General features: G+C 39.0%; 1 protein-coding gene across 1 annotated transcript; it reads left to right on the forward strand.

The window, feature by feature from the left end:
* The first annotated feature begins 12678 nt into the window (after positions 1-12678).
* LOC109216945 (succinate dehydrogenase assembly factor 1, mitochondrial-like) lies at positions 12679-13035 on the forward strand. Its single transcript, XM_019381167.1, has one exon. It carries the CDS (start codon positions 12707-12709, stop codon positions 12998-13000), a length of 294 nt encoding a protein of 97 aa, XP_019236712.1. The 5' UTR covers positions 12679-12706; the 3' UTR covers positions 13001-13035.
* Positions 13036-15007: the final 1972 nt, after the last annotated feature.

Consider the following 15007-nt stretch of genomic DNA (forward strand, 5'->3'; position numbering starts at 1 on the left):
TAAACAATTTAAGAAAACAATTTCTTTCAAAAATTCATTTCTCGGGCTTGGGACCTCAGAATTCGATTCTGGGCATACGCCCAAGTCCCATATTTTCCTACGGACCCTCCGGGACCGTCAAATCACGGATCCGGGTCTGTTTACCCAAAACGTCGACCAAGGTCAAATTTATTCATTTTAACATTAAAACTTAGCATTTTTTCACAGAATCTCATATTTAAGCTTTCCGGCTACGCGCCCGGACTGTGCACGCAAATCGAGGCAACTCTAAATGAGGTTTTCAAGGCCTCGGAGACACAGAATTTAATTAAAAATAGGTGATGACCCTTTGGATCGTCGCAAACTGTGACCTTCATTCAATTTTCTTGCTGAAAATAGCATGGGCTAGCCAGTTTTCCAACTAGTAACCAAAAAATAGTCAGCGTTTGTAAAATCACTAAAAAATAACTACTATTTTATGCAGAGATAAAATCTGGAAAAAAAATACTCTAGCTGAAACACGGAAAGTTCCAACATAATACTGAATTTTGGAGCTCCTACATATAAACTTCCAGCATATTATGTTGGAACTCCAGCACATTTCCGGATTTTAAGGGTGTTTTTGTTTAGAATTTATCTTTACATGAAAAATTAGCTAAATTTCGATTATTTTTAAAAGAGGAAATTTAGAAACCACTACCTATAGCAACCATATACATAATTACTTCCTATAGATACTGTTTAGTTGTTATGCGACCATATTTGTTGTATTCGCACTATTGTATTCATGAATACAGTAGCAGAATTTGCCTATAAAATAGGAGAGTCCAGTTGTGAGATTGTATTCGCGCTACTGTATTCATGAATACAGTAGCGGAATTCGCCTAAAAAATAGGGGAGTCCGGCTGTTTAATAACGAAAAGAGGATCAATTAGCGTGCATCACCCTAATTTAACTCAACAAAATTATTTCTACATAAATTTCACTGCTACTGTATTGTATTCCCTGTATTCACGCGACTATATTTATAAATACAGTGAGGTAATCAAGAAATAGAGTGTCTACCGACCAAGCAAAATACTGTATATATTGTATTAAAATAAAAATGGAGACGAACAAAAATCCGGCCCTCAATCTTTCACATATGTTGACTTGTTTTATTTTCTATCTTAAAGGTCGTATCAAATTAAGCAATTTACTGTTAAAATTAAGGCTGCATTTGAGAGTTAATGGAGGGTCTAAATGAGTCTCAAAACTTCAGTAAGACCACTCTTCACTGATGTTACGGGTAGAATCAGGTTATACAATGCATAGTGAAACAATATACTTTGTTCACGTTGGGCCCGGGCTTTGCCCAGGCTACCCCACTAGTATTTGAATATGAAGAAATTAAAACCAAAAAAATAAGGAATTTTACATTCCTATGCCACATAGGAAACCTTATTACTCTCAATGTTTAAGGTTTGACTTAATTACACTTAGTATACCAAAGTACCAATTCTATACCATAGTGTATTTTAAGGGTACAATTAATGCAGCGTATATCCCTCCTTAATTCAAGGTACCGTATATCCCACCCCTCCCACGTTTCTCTCTCCCAAACCCTCACCCTCACCCACGTTTATGTACTGTGATTAAAGCGCTTGCCTTTTGCAGTTTTCTTGTCGCCTCTGCCACAGTAAACTGAAATCAAATGCATAAGAATATCATTATCCCGAATCAAATTGAATAGTAGTAAAAGAAAAAATTCAATATTTGGGTGGTTTAATAATTGTAAGGTTAAAAATTATGGTTTTACAAGTGCTCCATACTCAATGGAAGGTTTGCAAAGGTGACATTCGAAGATTCTGATGCTGAAGAAGTTGCTGAAACTGAGGCGCCGGATATGGAAAGAGAACGAGAGAAAGATAGATTGAGAGATAGAGCCATAGGAACTGCCCCAAGTAACGACGACGCCATTGCAGTTGAACTGATAAAGTTCAAATGGTAAAAATAGTGAATTAGTTTCATTTCCAATAGGACACGTGCATACACGAAATATGCCATCAATTTCATAGTCCCAATTCTCAAATAATATCAAACGCTATAATCTATTGCAATATTTCTTATTTTTATCACAATAATTGTATTTTTTCATAAGATTTTGTAGAAGTTTTAGTCGTTTTGAATTTGTGAAAACAGAACACAATGCATCTACAATCAGAATACAAATAATCTACAATTCATCTACAAAATATCTACAAACTGGGTATATTGAATTTTAATATCCCAATTCCCATTCGATTGTAGTTTAATTGGGATTTTTGACATAATTGCGTTTTTTGCAGAAGATTTGTAGAAGTTTTAGTCGATTTTGATTTGTGAAAACAGAAAACAAAGCATCTACAATTAGAATACAAATAATCTACAATTTATCTACAAAATATCTAAAAACTGGGTACATTAAATTTTTATATCCCAATTCCCATTCAATTGTAGCATAATTGTGATTTTTGACATAATTGCGTTTTTTCAGAAGATTTGTAGAAGTTTTAGCCGTTTTTTATTTGTGAAAACAGAAAGTAAAGCATCTATAATTAGAATACAAATAATCTACAATTTATCTACTATTTCTGCAATATGTCTTCTTCTTCTTCTTCTTCTTCTTCTTCTTCTTCTTCTTCTTCTTCGAGTTTCAATCTGAATTTCAGTCAAAACAAAGTCTAATCTTCACCAAAACCCCTCAAAATTGAGATATAAACTCCAAACCATATTCCCGATTATTTTCAACAACACCCAATCCAAACAAATAATGATTTTTGAAAACCCAAATTTGAATTCAAAGCTTTCAAGCTTTTTAATGGCTGTCAATGGTGGAAAATATCTGGAAGAATATTTACTTCCATAATTGTAGCGCCTAAATAGGAATATCTGGAAGAATATTTAGTTCCAGATTTGTAGCGCGCCTAATTAGGAAGGAATCAACTCCTAATAATGGTATTTAATGAATGGTATATATTTTGTAGAATAACTGTGAACTTGGCGGGTAAATATGAAACTATGCACATTTTTGGTAATAAGGTTTCATATATGGTATAGGAAGGAAAAAATATCAAAAACTAATTAGGAATAGAACTCTTTTTTCTCTTTTTCCTTTTTGTTAGGTCGTCTTTAGTTTAGTGAGTTTTTAGCCAGGGAAGTGCGATAGTCCCGACTCGCGAGGGTATAATAAGATAGTTAGAATCAACATCATTAATCAGAAGTTTTAAGTTTATTTACTTGAATATGAGAATTTTTTAATAGAAAATGTGTATTATTTGTATCGGATTAGTTAAAGAGAATCAACTAAAAAGCTTTTTAGAAGTTCTGATAAACTCGAGAGTGTTCTTTTTATTTTGCACATGCCAGATCATAAATTAGTAATTTATGAAACTGGGGAGCCATCTGCTCCGGCGTGCGAGTAGCCCAACTGGCTGAGCTGTTGGAGTCTGAAACTGGGGAGCCATCTGCTCCGGAGTGCGAGTAGCAGGAGTCTGGGTTCCTCCTCCAACCTGAGAGACGGCTGGTGCCACAGGAAGCAAGTCTGCCTGGGCGACACTCTCCATAAGGCCCACTAGACGGACCAGAGCATCATGAAGTACTGGGGTGGCGATCAACCCCTCTAGGACCTGAGCTGGCCCTACTGGAATTGACTGGGCTGGAACCTCCTCGTCAAGCTCAAACTGAGGCTCCGCCGCTGGTGCTGCTTGTGACGACCCGACCCGTCGTCACGAGAGTTACCGCCCCGTTTTTCCCATTCTATGCCTCTTCATGTTTAATTATCGGCATTTGTTGTGTTAAGGTTGATTTGGATTGGTTTTGGTAGGAAATGAGACACTTAGTCTCTTTAAGGAAGATTTGGTTTGGAAAAGTCAATCGGATGTTAACTTATGAGTTAGAAGGCTCGGATGTGATTTCCGGTGATTCGGCTAGCTTCGGGGGATGATTTGTGACCTAGGAGTGTGATCGGAAGTAATTTTGGAGGTCCGGTGTAGAATTAGGCTTGAATTGGCGAAGTTAGTATTTTGGCGAATTCTGGTTGATAGGTGAGATTTTGATCCGAGGGTCGGAATGGAATTCCAAGAGTTGCAGTAGCTTCGTTAGGTGATTTGGGATGTGTGTACAAAATTTCAGGTCATTCGGAGGTGAATTGGTTGGGTTTTTGATCGAATGCGTATTTCGGAAGTTTTTGAAGAACTTAGGCTTGAATTCGATGAGAAATGATGGTTTTAGTGTTGTTAGAGGTGTTTTGATGATTGGAACAAGTTTGAAAGAGGTTTTAGGATATGTTGGCATTTTTGGTTGAGGTCCTGGGGCCTCGGGTGTGTTTTGGATGCCCAACGGGTCATTTTTGGAACTTGTTGGATTGCTGAACTGCTGGTATCTGGTTTCCTTTTTCGCGAACGTGAGCGGTGTCTCGCGAACGCGAAGAGGAAAAATGGGGGGCTGAGATTTGGCCTTCGCGAACGCGAAGGATGAGACGCGAACGCGAAGGAGGGGAACAGTGTGCTACGCGAACGCGAGTGGGCAATCGCGAACGCGTAGAAGGAGTTTGGGCCTGGAGTCAATTGGCCTACGCAAACGCGAGGCATGCTACGCGAACGCGAAGGGTCTGGGGAATTTGGCCTTCGCGAACGCGAGAGTGGTCTCGCGAACGCGATGAAGGTTTTCCAGGCCTGGGCAGAATATTTTAAAACATTTCATCCGCGAGCCCAACCCATTTTTCCACCTATTTTGGACATTTTGAGTAGCTTTTGGACCGGGGTTGAGAGAGTTTCAACTGGATCGATTGAAGGTAAGTTTTATGATTAAAAACATGATTTTATTGTAGAATCATCCTTGAAATTCATGAGAATATAGCCAAACTGTAAGAAAATTAGGGCTTGAGTTTGAATTCTTAAATTTGAGATTTTGAGAGGCCATTTGTGGTCCGATTTGAGGAGATTTTAGGTATGTAAAGACTCGTGGCGAGATGAGGGAATCCACGGTGATGTTTAAATTTACTGATTTTCAGAAGTGGGCCCGGGCTCGGGTTTTTGCTAATTTTGGGATTTCAATGTTTTTTGTGTTTGCGACTCTGGGTATTGTCCATTGCATATTATGACGTATCTTGTGGTTTTGGTCAGATTCGACGCACGAGAGGTGATATTCGAAAGCCAGGGGCATAGCAAGCTAGACTTGTGCCAGCCTGTAGGTTAGTAATAGATGTAAAATTGTGTTGAGGTTTGAAACCCGAATTTTGCACAACGTAGTGCTATGTGAGGTACTTGCACCGAGGATAACGGCGTGGGGTAGATCACCGTGCGGGATTGTACTGGTCCGTCCGTTTATAAAATTACACCTAATTGATTTGAGTTTTTGTGATATCCTTATAAACAATGGATTAATTTACATAATTGGGCTTCGTGCCAACTACTTGAATCCTTCAGGATTATTTTTTTTACTGTTTTTTACATAATTCTAGAATTGACTCAGTCCTGGTATTTAACACTGTTTATTCAAACTCAGCATTTTTCTAAAAAGTAAAACTAAAGTAATATTTTTAAATGAAGTTTGGGCTGAATACTTTATACTACTTGCATGTCCGAAATATGATTATTGATCTTATGGAATTGAGTATGGGATCGGAGACTACACGTCTCTGCGCAGTGGTATGATATATGATATTGATTATAAGACCTTGAGGGCGTTTTGATGCCACGATATGGCTTATTATTGCGCTTGGGCCGTAAGGGGCCCCTCCCGGAGTCTGCACACCCCCAGTGAGCGCCGTCGACGTTAAATAAATGGAGCGGGCTGCACGGCCGCAGCGGGGTACTGGAGGTACCGGTTTATGTGTTGCATTGCATATTTAAATTGTCATTTATTCTTGTTCTGGTGTGACTTTATTATAATTGTTTTCACTGTTTACTGTATTATGCTAGTGGTTCACGTTGTTGTATTTATAGCTTTGCTTTGTGTTTATTTAGGATTTCTTATCCTCAGACTTTATTTATATTTATTACTTTCTGAGTTGGAAGTACTCACAATACTCCCTGCACCTTGTGTGCAGATTCAGGTGTACCCACTGAGGCTGAGTGAGATCTTTCTCTGCCTAGCATCACATTCGGGAGATTCAAGGTAGCTGCAAATTGGCGTTCGCAGTCCTGATCTTCCTCCTATTTTATTTATCCGTTTTCCACATTTCTAGAGAAACATTATGTAGTAGGTTAATACTCATGCATTAGAGGCTCAGACTTGTGACACCAGATCTGTGGGCTAATTAGTATTTTATTTTGGGGTTTTCGGAGGTTAGAAATTATTTCAGAGATTCCGTATTTAAATTGTTATTTTTACTTGTGAATATTTATTTATCCATCTAGGTTATTTGGTTAAGGTTGTATAAATGGTCAGGCTTGCCTAACAGTGTGTTGGGCGCCATCACGACCGGGGTTTGGGTCTTGACACTGCTGCTCGAGCTCTGGGCTGAGCTCTGCCTTTACCTCAGGCCCTAGCACGGCCTCGGCCTCTGCCCCTCGCAGGAGTTGCTGCTGGGGGCTCGGGCTGCTGGTCAGCTGATGAAGCGGTACGTGTTATCACAATCTGCGAGAGAACATAGTAGAATTTCAATCAGCATTGAGAAATCAAATCGCACGACAGGAAAGAATAGATGTGAAGTTTTTCCTAACTCTGTAGCCTCTGGGGATAAATACAGACGTCTCTGTACCGATCCCTTAGACTCGACTAAGCTTGTCCGTGAATTGTGAGACCTAAGTAACCTAAGCTCTGATATCAACTTGTCACGATCCAGATTTCCCACCCTCGGGAGTCGTGATGGTGCCTACTAGTGAAAGCTAGGCAAGCCAACTATTCCGATTGAATTACACTTTTTCAAGTCTTTAAGTCTTTATAATTTCCAAACATCATATCAAAACAGAGGAAATAAAAATATCAATAACAATGCGGAAGACAAAATCTGATAATTTAACTTAATACAAACTGCGGAAGTCTAAATACAACTCTACCTAGAATTTGGTGTCACAATTTCAGAGACTGTCTAAGAATACTACAAGTAAGGTCTGAATAGAAATACACGAATCTGTCTCTGAATAAGTAAAAATAGAAAGAAATGATAGAAGGAGACGCCAAGGCCCGCGGACGTCTGCAGGATTACCTCGGGTCGCCTGTTGGACTGAAGGCAGCAACCACACTGCGGTCCAAACGCTTCGGTACCAGTATCTGCACATAGTGCAGAGTGCAGTATCAGCACAACCGACCCCATGTGCTGGTAAGTGCCTAGCCTAACCTCGGCGAAGTAGTGACGAGGTTAGAACCAGACTACCAAACAAACCTGTGCAGTTAAATCATATACAGCGGAAAATAAAAGCAGATATTCACAGTAATGATGGGAGGGGGAAAAATATGCTGCGGGGAGTATCAGATAACAACAGAATACCAAAGAGGTGTGTAAAGAAACCAAAATTCATTTACTAACAATAATAAGAAAACAAACACGGTATTCACTTTCATCCCTTTCTTGTTGCAGGCGTGCAACCCGATCCCATTTCAAATATTACCGTGGCGGCGTGCCACCCGATCCCATTTCATATATCTTGTTGTAGGCGTGCAACCCGCTCCCATTTCATATATCTCGTTGCAGGCGTGCAACCCGACCCCATTTCAAATATCACTGTGGCGGCATGCCACCCGCTCCCATTTCATATATCTTGTTGTAGGCGTGCAACCCGATCCCATTTCCAATGTCACCGTGGCGGCGTGCCACCCGCTCCCATTTACATATCAACATCAATCACAAAGAATTCCGGCAAGGGCACAAGAGTACAACGACAATATCCCGGCAAGGGAGGCAATATCGTACACAATAACATCCCGACAAGGGAGACAATGTCATAACAAGAACATCCCGGCAAGGGAGACAATATCATAAACCATAACATCCCGGCAAGGGAACCAACAATGATAACCAACATATTAAGCATGAACAAATCATAACAGAGTCACAACAACTGCAATATGAGACTCACGGGCATACTTGACACCGGCGTATAGATACTTGTCACCATGCCTATACGTCGTACTCCACGATTAGCACATAGCAAATAAGACACAACTCCTAATCTCCCAAGCTAAGGTTAGACCAAACACGTACCTCGATGCCACGAACACAATTCAAGCCTCAACTACCGCTTTACCTCTTGATTCCACCACCGATTCTCTTGTATCTAGCCACAAGTTACTTAACTATATCAATAAATGCTAAATGAATCAATTCTAATGCATGAAAATAGGTTTTCTAAAGTTTTTCCCAAAAAGTCAAAAATCGACCCCGGGCCCACATGGTCAAAACCCGAGGTTCGAACCACAACCCGATTACCCATTCATCCACAAACTCAATTATATAATTTATTTTGAAATTGGACCTCAAATCGAGGTCCAAATCCCCAAAATTGGAAAATCCTAAGTTCTACACAAAACACCAAATTCCACCATGAAAACCCTAGATTTTAGGATGAAATCTTGTAAAAAGAAGTTAAGGAGTAAAATAGATGAGTTAAAAATCACTTACTTGTGTTTTGGGGAAGAAAGAGTGTTTTGAAAATCGCCTCTTATGTTTTAAGGTTTTGAAAATTGTAAAATAGCTGAAGAGTCCCGTTTATATACTCCTCTCAGACCCTCACCGCGGACCGCATAAAAAGGACGGTGGCCGCGGAGTTCCTCCGCGGACCGCGAAATATCGAGCGCGGCCGCGAAGGCTTGGCCTTGCTCACCCCGGACCGCATAAATCCCACCACGGCCCCAAGAAATCACTGCGGACCGCAAAGTCTGGTTCAGAGACCTGCAACTTCTCTGAAACTGCAACAACTATGTTCTAAGTCTAAATCCACTCTGTGGCCTATCCAAAACTCACCCGAGCCCTCGGGGCTCTAAACCAAACATGCACGCAAGTCCAAAAATATCATACAGACTTGTTCGTGCGATCAAATCATCAAAACAACGTCAACAACCATGAATTAGACCTCAAATTCATATAATTACTCATGAACATCCAAAATTTCTATTTTTTTCAAATAAAGGCCCGATTTATACTTAACGGACTCCGATTCTTACCAAACTTCACAGGTTCAACTTAATTATTACTTCAAACTTGTATCGGGCTCCGAAACCAAAATACGAGCCCGATACCATCAATTTCAACATCTTTTTATTTCCAAAAACTCTTATATTTTCCAGAGAACAATTTTCTTCGAAAATTCATTTCTCGAGCTTGCGACCTCGGAATTGGATTGCGGGTATACGCCCAAGTCCCTTATTTTCCTACGGACCCTCCTGGACCGTTAAATCACGGGTCCGGGCCCGTTTACCCAAAATATTGATCGAAGTCAACTTAAATTCATTTTAAAAGCAAAATTCCTTATTTTTTCACAGATTTTCACATAATGGCTTTTCCGGATACACGTCCGGACTGCGCATGCAAATCGAGGTGAGACAAAAAGGAGGTTTTAAGACCTCGAAACACAGAACTTATTTCTAAAACAAGTGATGACCTTTTGGGTCATCACAAACAACATATATAGTAAAGAGAAAAATATAGTAATAATAAATTATATGAGATAAAGTAAAATAGACGAAAGTGGGAGGGCAGATATTATGTAGGGGCGTAGGCATCTTGCTCTTTGTTGAAAGTTTTTCGTATGTATAAATAATAAATAAAATTAAAATATTAGGTATATATATATATAAAAAATGACACTTGCCGTTACAATAGTTTATTAATTTGTTTCCTTCTTCAAATATTGACACTACTTACGAAGATTCCTACGTACGCCACGGATAGTATGTATCGACACCAATTAGTATGTTTTCACCTTCTAACAGCTGCATTGGAAATCTTTTGATTTATTCAAGAATAATCTTACTTAAATATGAACCTCAAAATCTGCTCTTGCTTGGAAAGCCCAACAAAAAGAACAAAGAATATTTAACTCTGCTAATACATTAAGCTTCAGATGCTGCAATCAGTTATAAAATATATGTGCAAAACACGAATTAAACAAATGCTTTGCAAAGTGCAACTTTGAGCTCTATGTAGTACTTAAACCTCAGAGTAACTATTTTAACTCTTTAAGACAACACAGCCATAGGGATCTCCTTAGTTAAAGTCTGTTATCTCAAAAACACACGTTGTTCCCTCCATAGAGGCTGAAGCAAGGTACTCCCTGTTGGACGATGCAGCTATAGACTGAATTGCACTAGTGTGTCCGCCAAAGGTCCTCACACAGTCTCCAGAACGGCTATCCCATATCCGCACTTTCCCATCAACACAACCTGTTGCCACATGTGTAGATTGCCCCAGCCACAATAAGCATGTCACGCCATCCTAAACAAAGTTATTGTCAGCGAATGGCACACAAAAAAATTGTGGTTTAGAGCAGATGGATGTTCAACTGCATGTAAAGATACAGAAATATACAGTTGGAGCACAAGAAAGTTCAAACCTCATGTTCACATATGGAGCGAGGTGAGGAGCGCTGCAAGTCCCAAATAATGAGCTTATTATCCATGCCTCCAGTTGGGGTGAAATTAAAAAATAGCCAGATTTACAACTGGTCGTTCAAAAATAGCTCAGTTTCAAAAGTAATCGAAATTTAGCCACTTTTCATGTAAAGATAAATCTGAGCGAAAACACTGTTCAAAACACAGGAAAATACGCCAATATATTATGCTGGAGTTCCAACATAAGTATATTTGAACTCCAGCATATTATACTGGAGTTCCAGGATAAGTATGCTGGAACTCTAGCATAATATGATGGAGTTCCACCATAAGTACACTAGAACTCCAGCATAATATACTGGAGTTCCAGCAAGTATACCGGTCCAGCATAATATACTGGAGTTTGGAGCACCGGTGCTCCAGTCTCCAGTATATTATACTGGAGCCGGCAAAGTATACCGGTGCAGCATAATATGCTGGAGTTCATACACAGGTGCACCGAACTCCAGTATATTATGCTGGACCGGTCTCTGTTGCAGCAAAATAGTGGCTAATTTTCATTGACTTAGTAAACGCTGACTATTTTTGAATGGCCAGTCCGAAAACTGGCTATACCGTGCTATTTTGACCTTCAGTTGCAGCCCAAGGAGCGCTGAAAGTCATTTCACATGATGGAAGTAGTTTAAAGCACCAAATATTAATTTAGCAAACCCAAAAATTACTAATAGAGAGCGGAATATTCAAGGATATCATGGGCCCAATAATACTATGCTTAGGTTGCTAATTAGTATGTGTAAATTTTCCTCTTAATTTATATGCACCGGTAATATAAAATTTTACTTAAAATATCAAGTTATTAAAATAGTAAGTGCTTCTAAGGTTTTGACACATGCATTAAGAGAATCATTTAATAACATTAATACAATTGTTATTTAACTAAGTTATCCTTTATATCTTCTTAAATTACTCTTTGTATATACACATATTTTCTAGATCATTTATTGGTTCAAGGATAGTTAGGGAAAATACTAACTAATGCCTCTTGATAGAAATGAAAGGTCAATTTTAATTTAAAACCATTTGCTTCTATTTTGTATATATTTATTTTTCTTTTTCACGTTAAGTTAGACTCTATTTTGCTCTACTATTTTATTTTTATAAGATTTTATAGATGGGTATTGCTCAAGTTTGATTAATATTAATTTACCGTGATAGAATGAAAGATCAATTTTAATTTAAAACCAAAAAAAAAAGACTCTAATTTTATTTTATAAAATTTTAAAAATAAATATGCTAAAGTTAGATAATAAAGACATATTAGTTTTAATTAAAAAGAAACTGCAAAATAATTTATTTTTGATTTACTATGAAGTTCATGTTTGAGAAGGAAAAATTTGAGACTACATGCGCCCAAAATATAATCCAGATGTGATACTTATAAATTTGTGAGAATGCCCTAAATGGAATTCACATTAAATAATCATTCTCCATATACAACTGTAAATAAGTAAAATCTACTAATAATATAATCTAACTTTAAGATATTTATGTTAAACACATACATATTGCTAAATAATCTATTATTTTTTTCTTATTCAAGTACTCTCTTTGTATGTTTCTATATTATTTTCTCTAAATAAAAGTATTCGGCGTAAAAGATGACAACCTAAATTATGCTTTAATATACGTATAAAAGATCATTAGAATTCTAAATATTTTTATGTAGTTTTCAACTTTTAATTCACATCTAGTGCACCCAAACTAAATATATAGTAGTACTAATATTTACGTATATATAACAGTGTAAGACTACATCCAGTAGTAATTAAAGCAGCATTAGAATTTAGAACTTTAAATGGGCCACATTTCTTCAATGAGTTGTACAGTAGAAATAGCTAATATGCAGAATGATAGCAACGTGTAAAACAAAACTCAGATGGGACCCACATCTCCATAAAAGCTTTTGAAACTATGGCTATGTATGATGAGATAAGCAAGGGGCAATTTCGTCTAAGTCATTCAAAAATTTATATGGTAGCACATTGCTCCATTTTAAATGAATTTATCAAAACACCCTCCCACTGCCAAGCAGGCATGTTGACCTCCTGTGTGTTTATTCCCTCTTATTAATAGTTAGCAGAATTCTGAAACAGTGGCAACTTGCTTTCTTATGTACAATTGAAACTAGTATAAGATCACTCGCCATGAAGATGCAATGGGAGCCTCCAGTGGACCAAGGCTATCCGGGATGCAGAAGCAAGTGCTTGCTCTTTATAGGGGATTCCTAAGAGCAGCACGCTCCAAGCCTGTTGAGGAGAGAAGGCAAATTGAGTCAATTGTATCAGCTGAGTTCCACAAAAATTCTAAGCAAGTTGACCGTAAGAACTTTATTATTGAATACATACTTCGTCGTGGTAAGAAACAACTTGATCAGCTTAAAAGCCCTGATACTGTTGGATTGTCATCGTTGAGTGTTGAATCTTCACGAACTAGGAACTCATCCTCCTAGATTTTTCTTACAAAATCCACTCGTGTTCAACTTTATTGGAGTTGGTTGATTATCTCATCTCTTTTTCTGGGATAGCATTGGGCATTTGAATGCCAAAATTTTATTTACAAACACATATACTGGGATTCAGAAACATATGTACGGTGTTAAGAGTTTGTAATGTACCATTATCTAGAGTGAGAGTCTGTGACGACCCGGCCAGTCGTCTCATGAGTTACCGCTCCGTTTCCCCCATTTCTGCTTCTTATTGCTTTGTTTATCCGTGTTTATGATATCGGGTTGGTCGGATTAAATCCGGATTGGTTTTGGTGAAGTTGAGACACTTAGTCTCTTTTAAGAAGGCTTAAGTTGGAAAAAGTCAACCGGACGTTGACTTATGTGTTAGAGAGCTGGGATGTGAGTTCCGATGGTTCGGTTAGCTTCGGGAGGTGATTTGGGGCTTAGGAGTGTGATCGGAATGAGTTTTGGAGGCTCGGAGAAGATTTAGGCTTGAATCGGCGAACTTGATATTTTGGTAATTTCCGGTTGGTAGGCGAGATCTTGATATAGGGGTCGGAATGGAATTCCGAGAGTTGCAGTAGCTTTGTTGTGTCATTTGGGATGTGTGTGCAAAATTTCAGGTTATTCGGACGTGGTTTGGTTGGGTTTTTGATCAAAAGCGAAATTCGGAAGTTTTTAGAAACTTAGGCTTGAATCCGAGGTGTTTTGGTTGATTTGATGTTTTTCAAAGTGTTTTGATGATTGGAACAAGTTTGAATAAGGTATTAGATTATGTTTGTGCTTTTGGTTGAGGTCCCGGGGGGCCTCGGGGTGATTTCGGGTGGTTAACGGAGAGGTTGAGGTGTTATTGCAGCTGCTGAGATTGCTGCTTCTGGTGTTTTTGCACCTGCGGTTTGGGGACCGCAGGTGCGGTGCCGCACGTGCGGAAAGGGAGCCGCAGAAGCGGATTTGAGAGGAAGAGCCAGGAGCCGCATATGTGGTGGATTGACCGCACCTGCGAGGCGCAGATGCGGAGAGTTGACCGCAGATGCGGTATTTTGCCCGTTAAGTGATTTCCGCAGATGCGGAGGTAAGACCGCATATGCGGTACCGCAGAAGCGGCTATAGTGCCGCAGATGCGGAATAACTGGACAGAGGGATTGGAGCTTTTTGGGCGATTTGAAAGAGGGATTTCAAGGAACTTCATTGAGGTAAGGATTTTGGACCTAAAACTCATTCCTATGCTATTATTTCATGGATTAGAGCTAGAATTTATGGAAATTAAGGGTGAAATTTGGGGAAGCTAGGGTTTAGGATTGGAGACCTATGATTGAGGTTTTGATGAACCATTTGAGGTCGGATTTCTGAGTTTTTGGTATGTATGAACTCGTGGGAAGATAAGGAATCTATTGGTGAAAGAATTTCTGAATTTCGAGACGTGGGCCCGGGGGTCGGGTTTTGGTAATTTCGGGATTTGTGCTAATTGTTGATTAGTTTGCTTGGGCTTCGTTCCCTTAGCATATTTTGACGTCCTCGTTATGATTTTTGATAGATTCGACGCGCGTGGAGGCCGATTCGAGGGGCAAAGGCGTCGCGAGCTAGAGAATTAGCCTGTTCGAGGTGAGTAATGATTGTATATGATGTTATGAGGGTTTGAAACCCCGAATTGCACATCGTAGTGCTATGTTGAGGTGAGGCACACGCTTGAGGACGAGCGTGGGGTCGTGCACTATTGGGGATTGTGACTTGGTCCGTCCCGATTGATGATTTTATCACGTATTTGATTAAAAACTATTTTCTATCATCATTATTTGGGCTGAATGCCATATTTGGGCCTAGTGCCAACTATTTGAACCCTTCGGGGCTTCTTATTGATATTTCCTCACCGTTTTGACTTTATTCTTGAACCCAGTCATGTTATTTTCCACTGTTTTCATACTCAGCCATGTTTACTCAGTTTTAAGACTTAAATGATATTTTAAATGATGTTTGCGCTGAGAAATACTATTTTATTATTGCCAGAGGGCC

This window comes from Nicotiana attenuata, unplaced genomic scaffold, assembly GCF_001879085.1.
Source record: "Nicotiana attenuata strain UT unplaced genomic scaffold, NIATTr2, whole genome shotgun sequence".
Lineage (NCBI taxonomy): Eukaryota > Viridiplantae > Streptophyta > Magnoliopsida > Solanales > Solanaceae > Nicotiana > Nicotiana attenuata.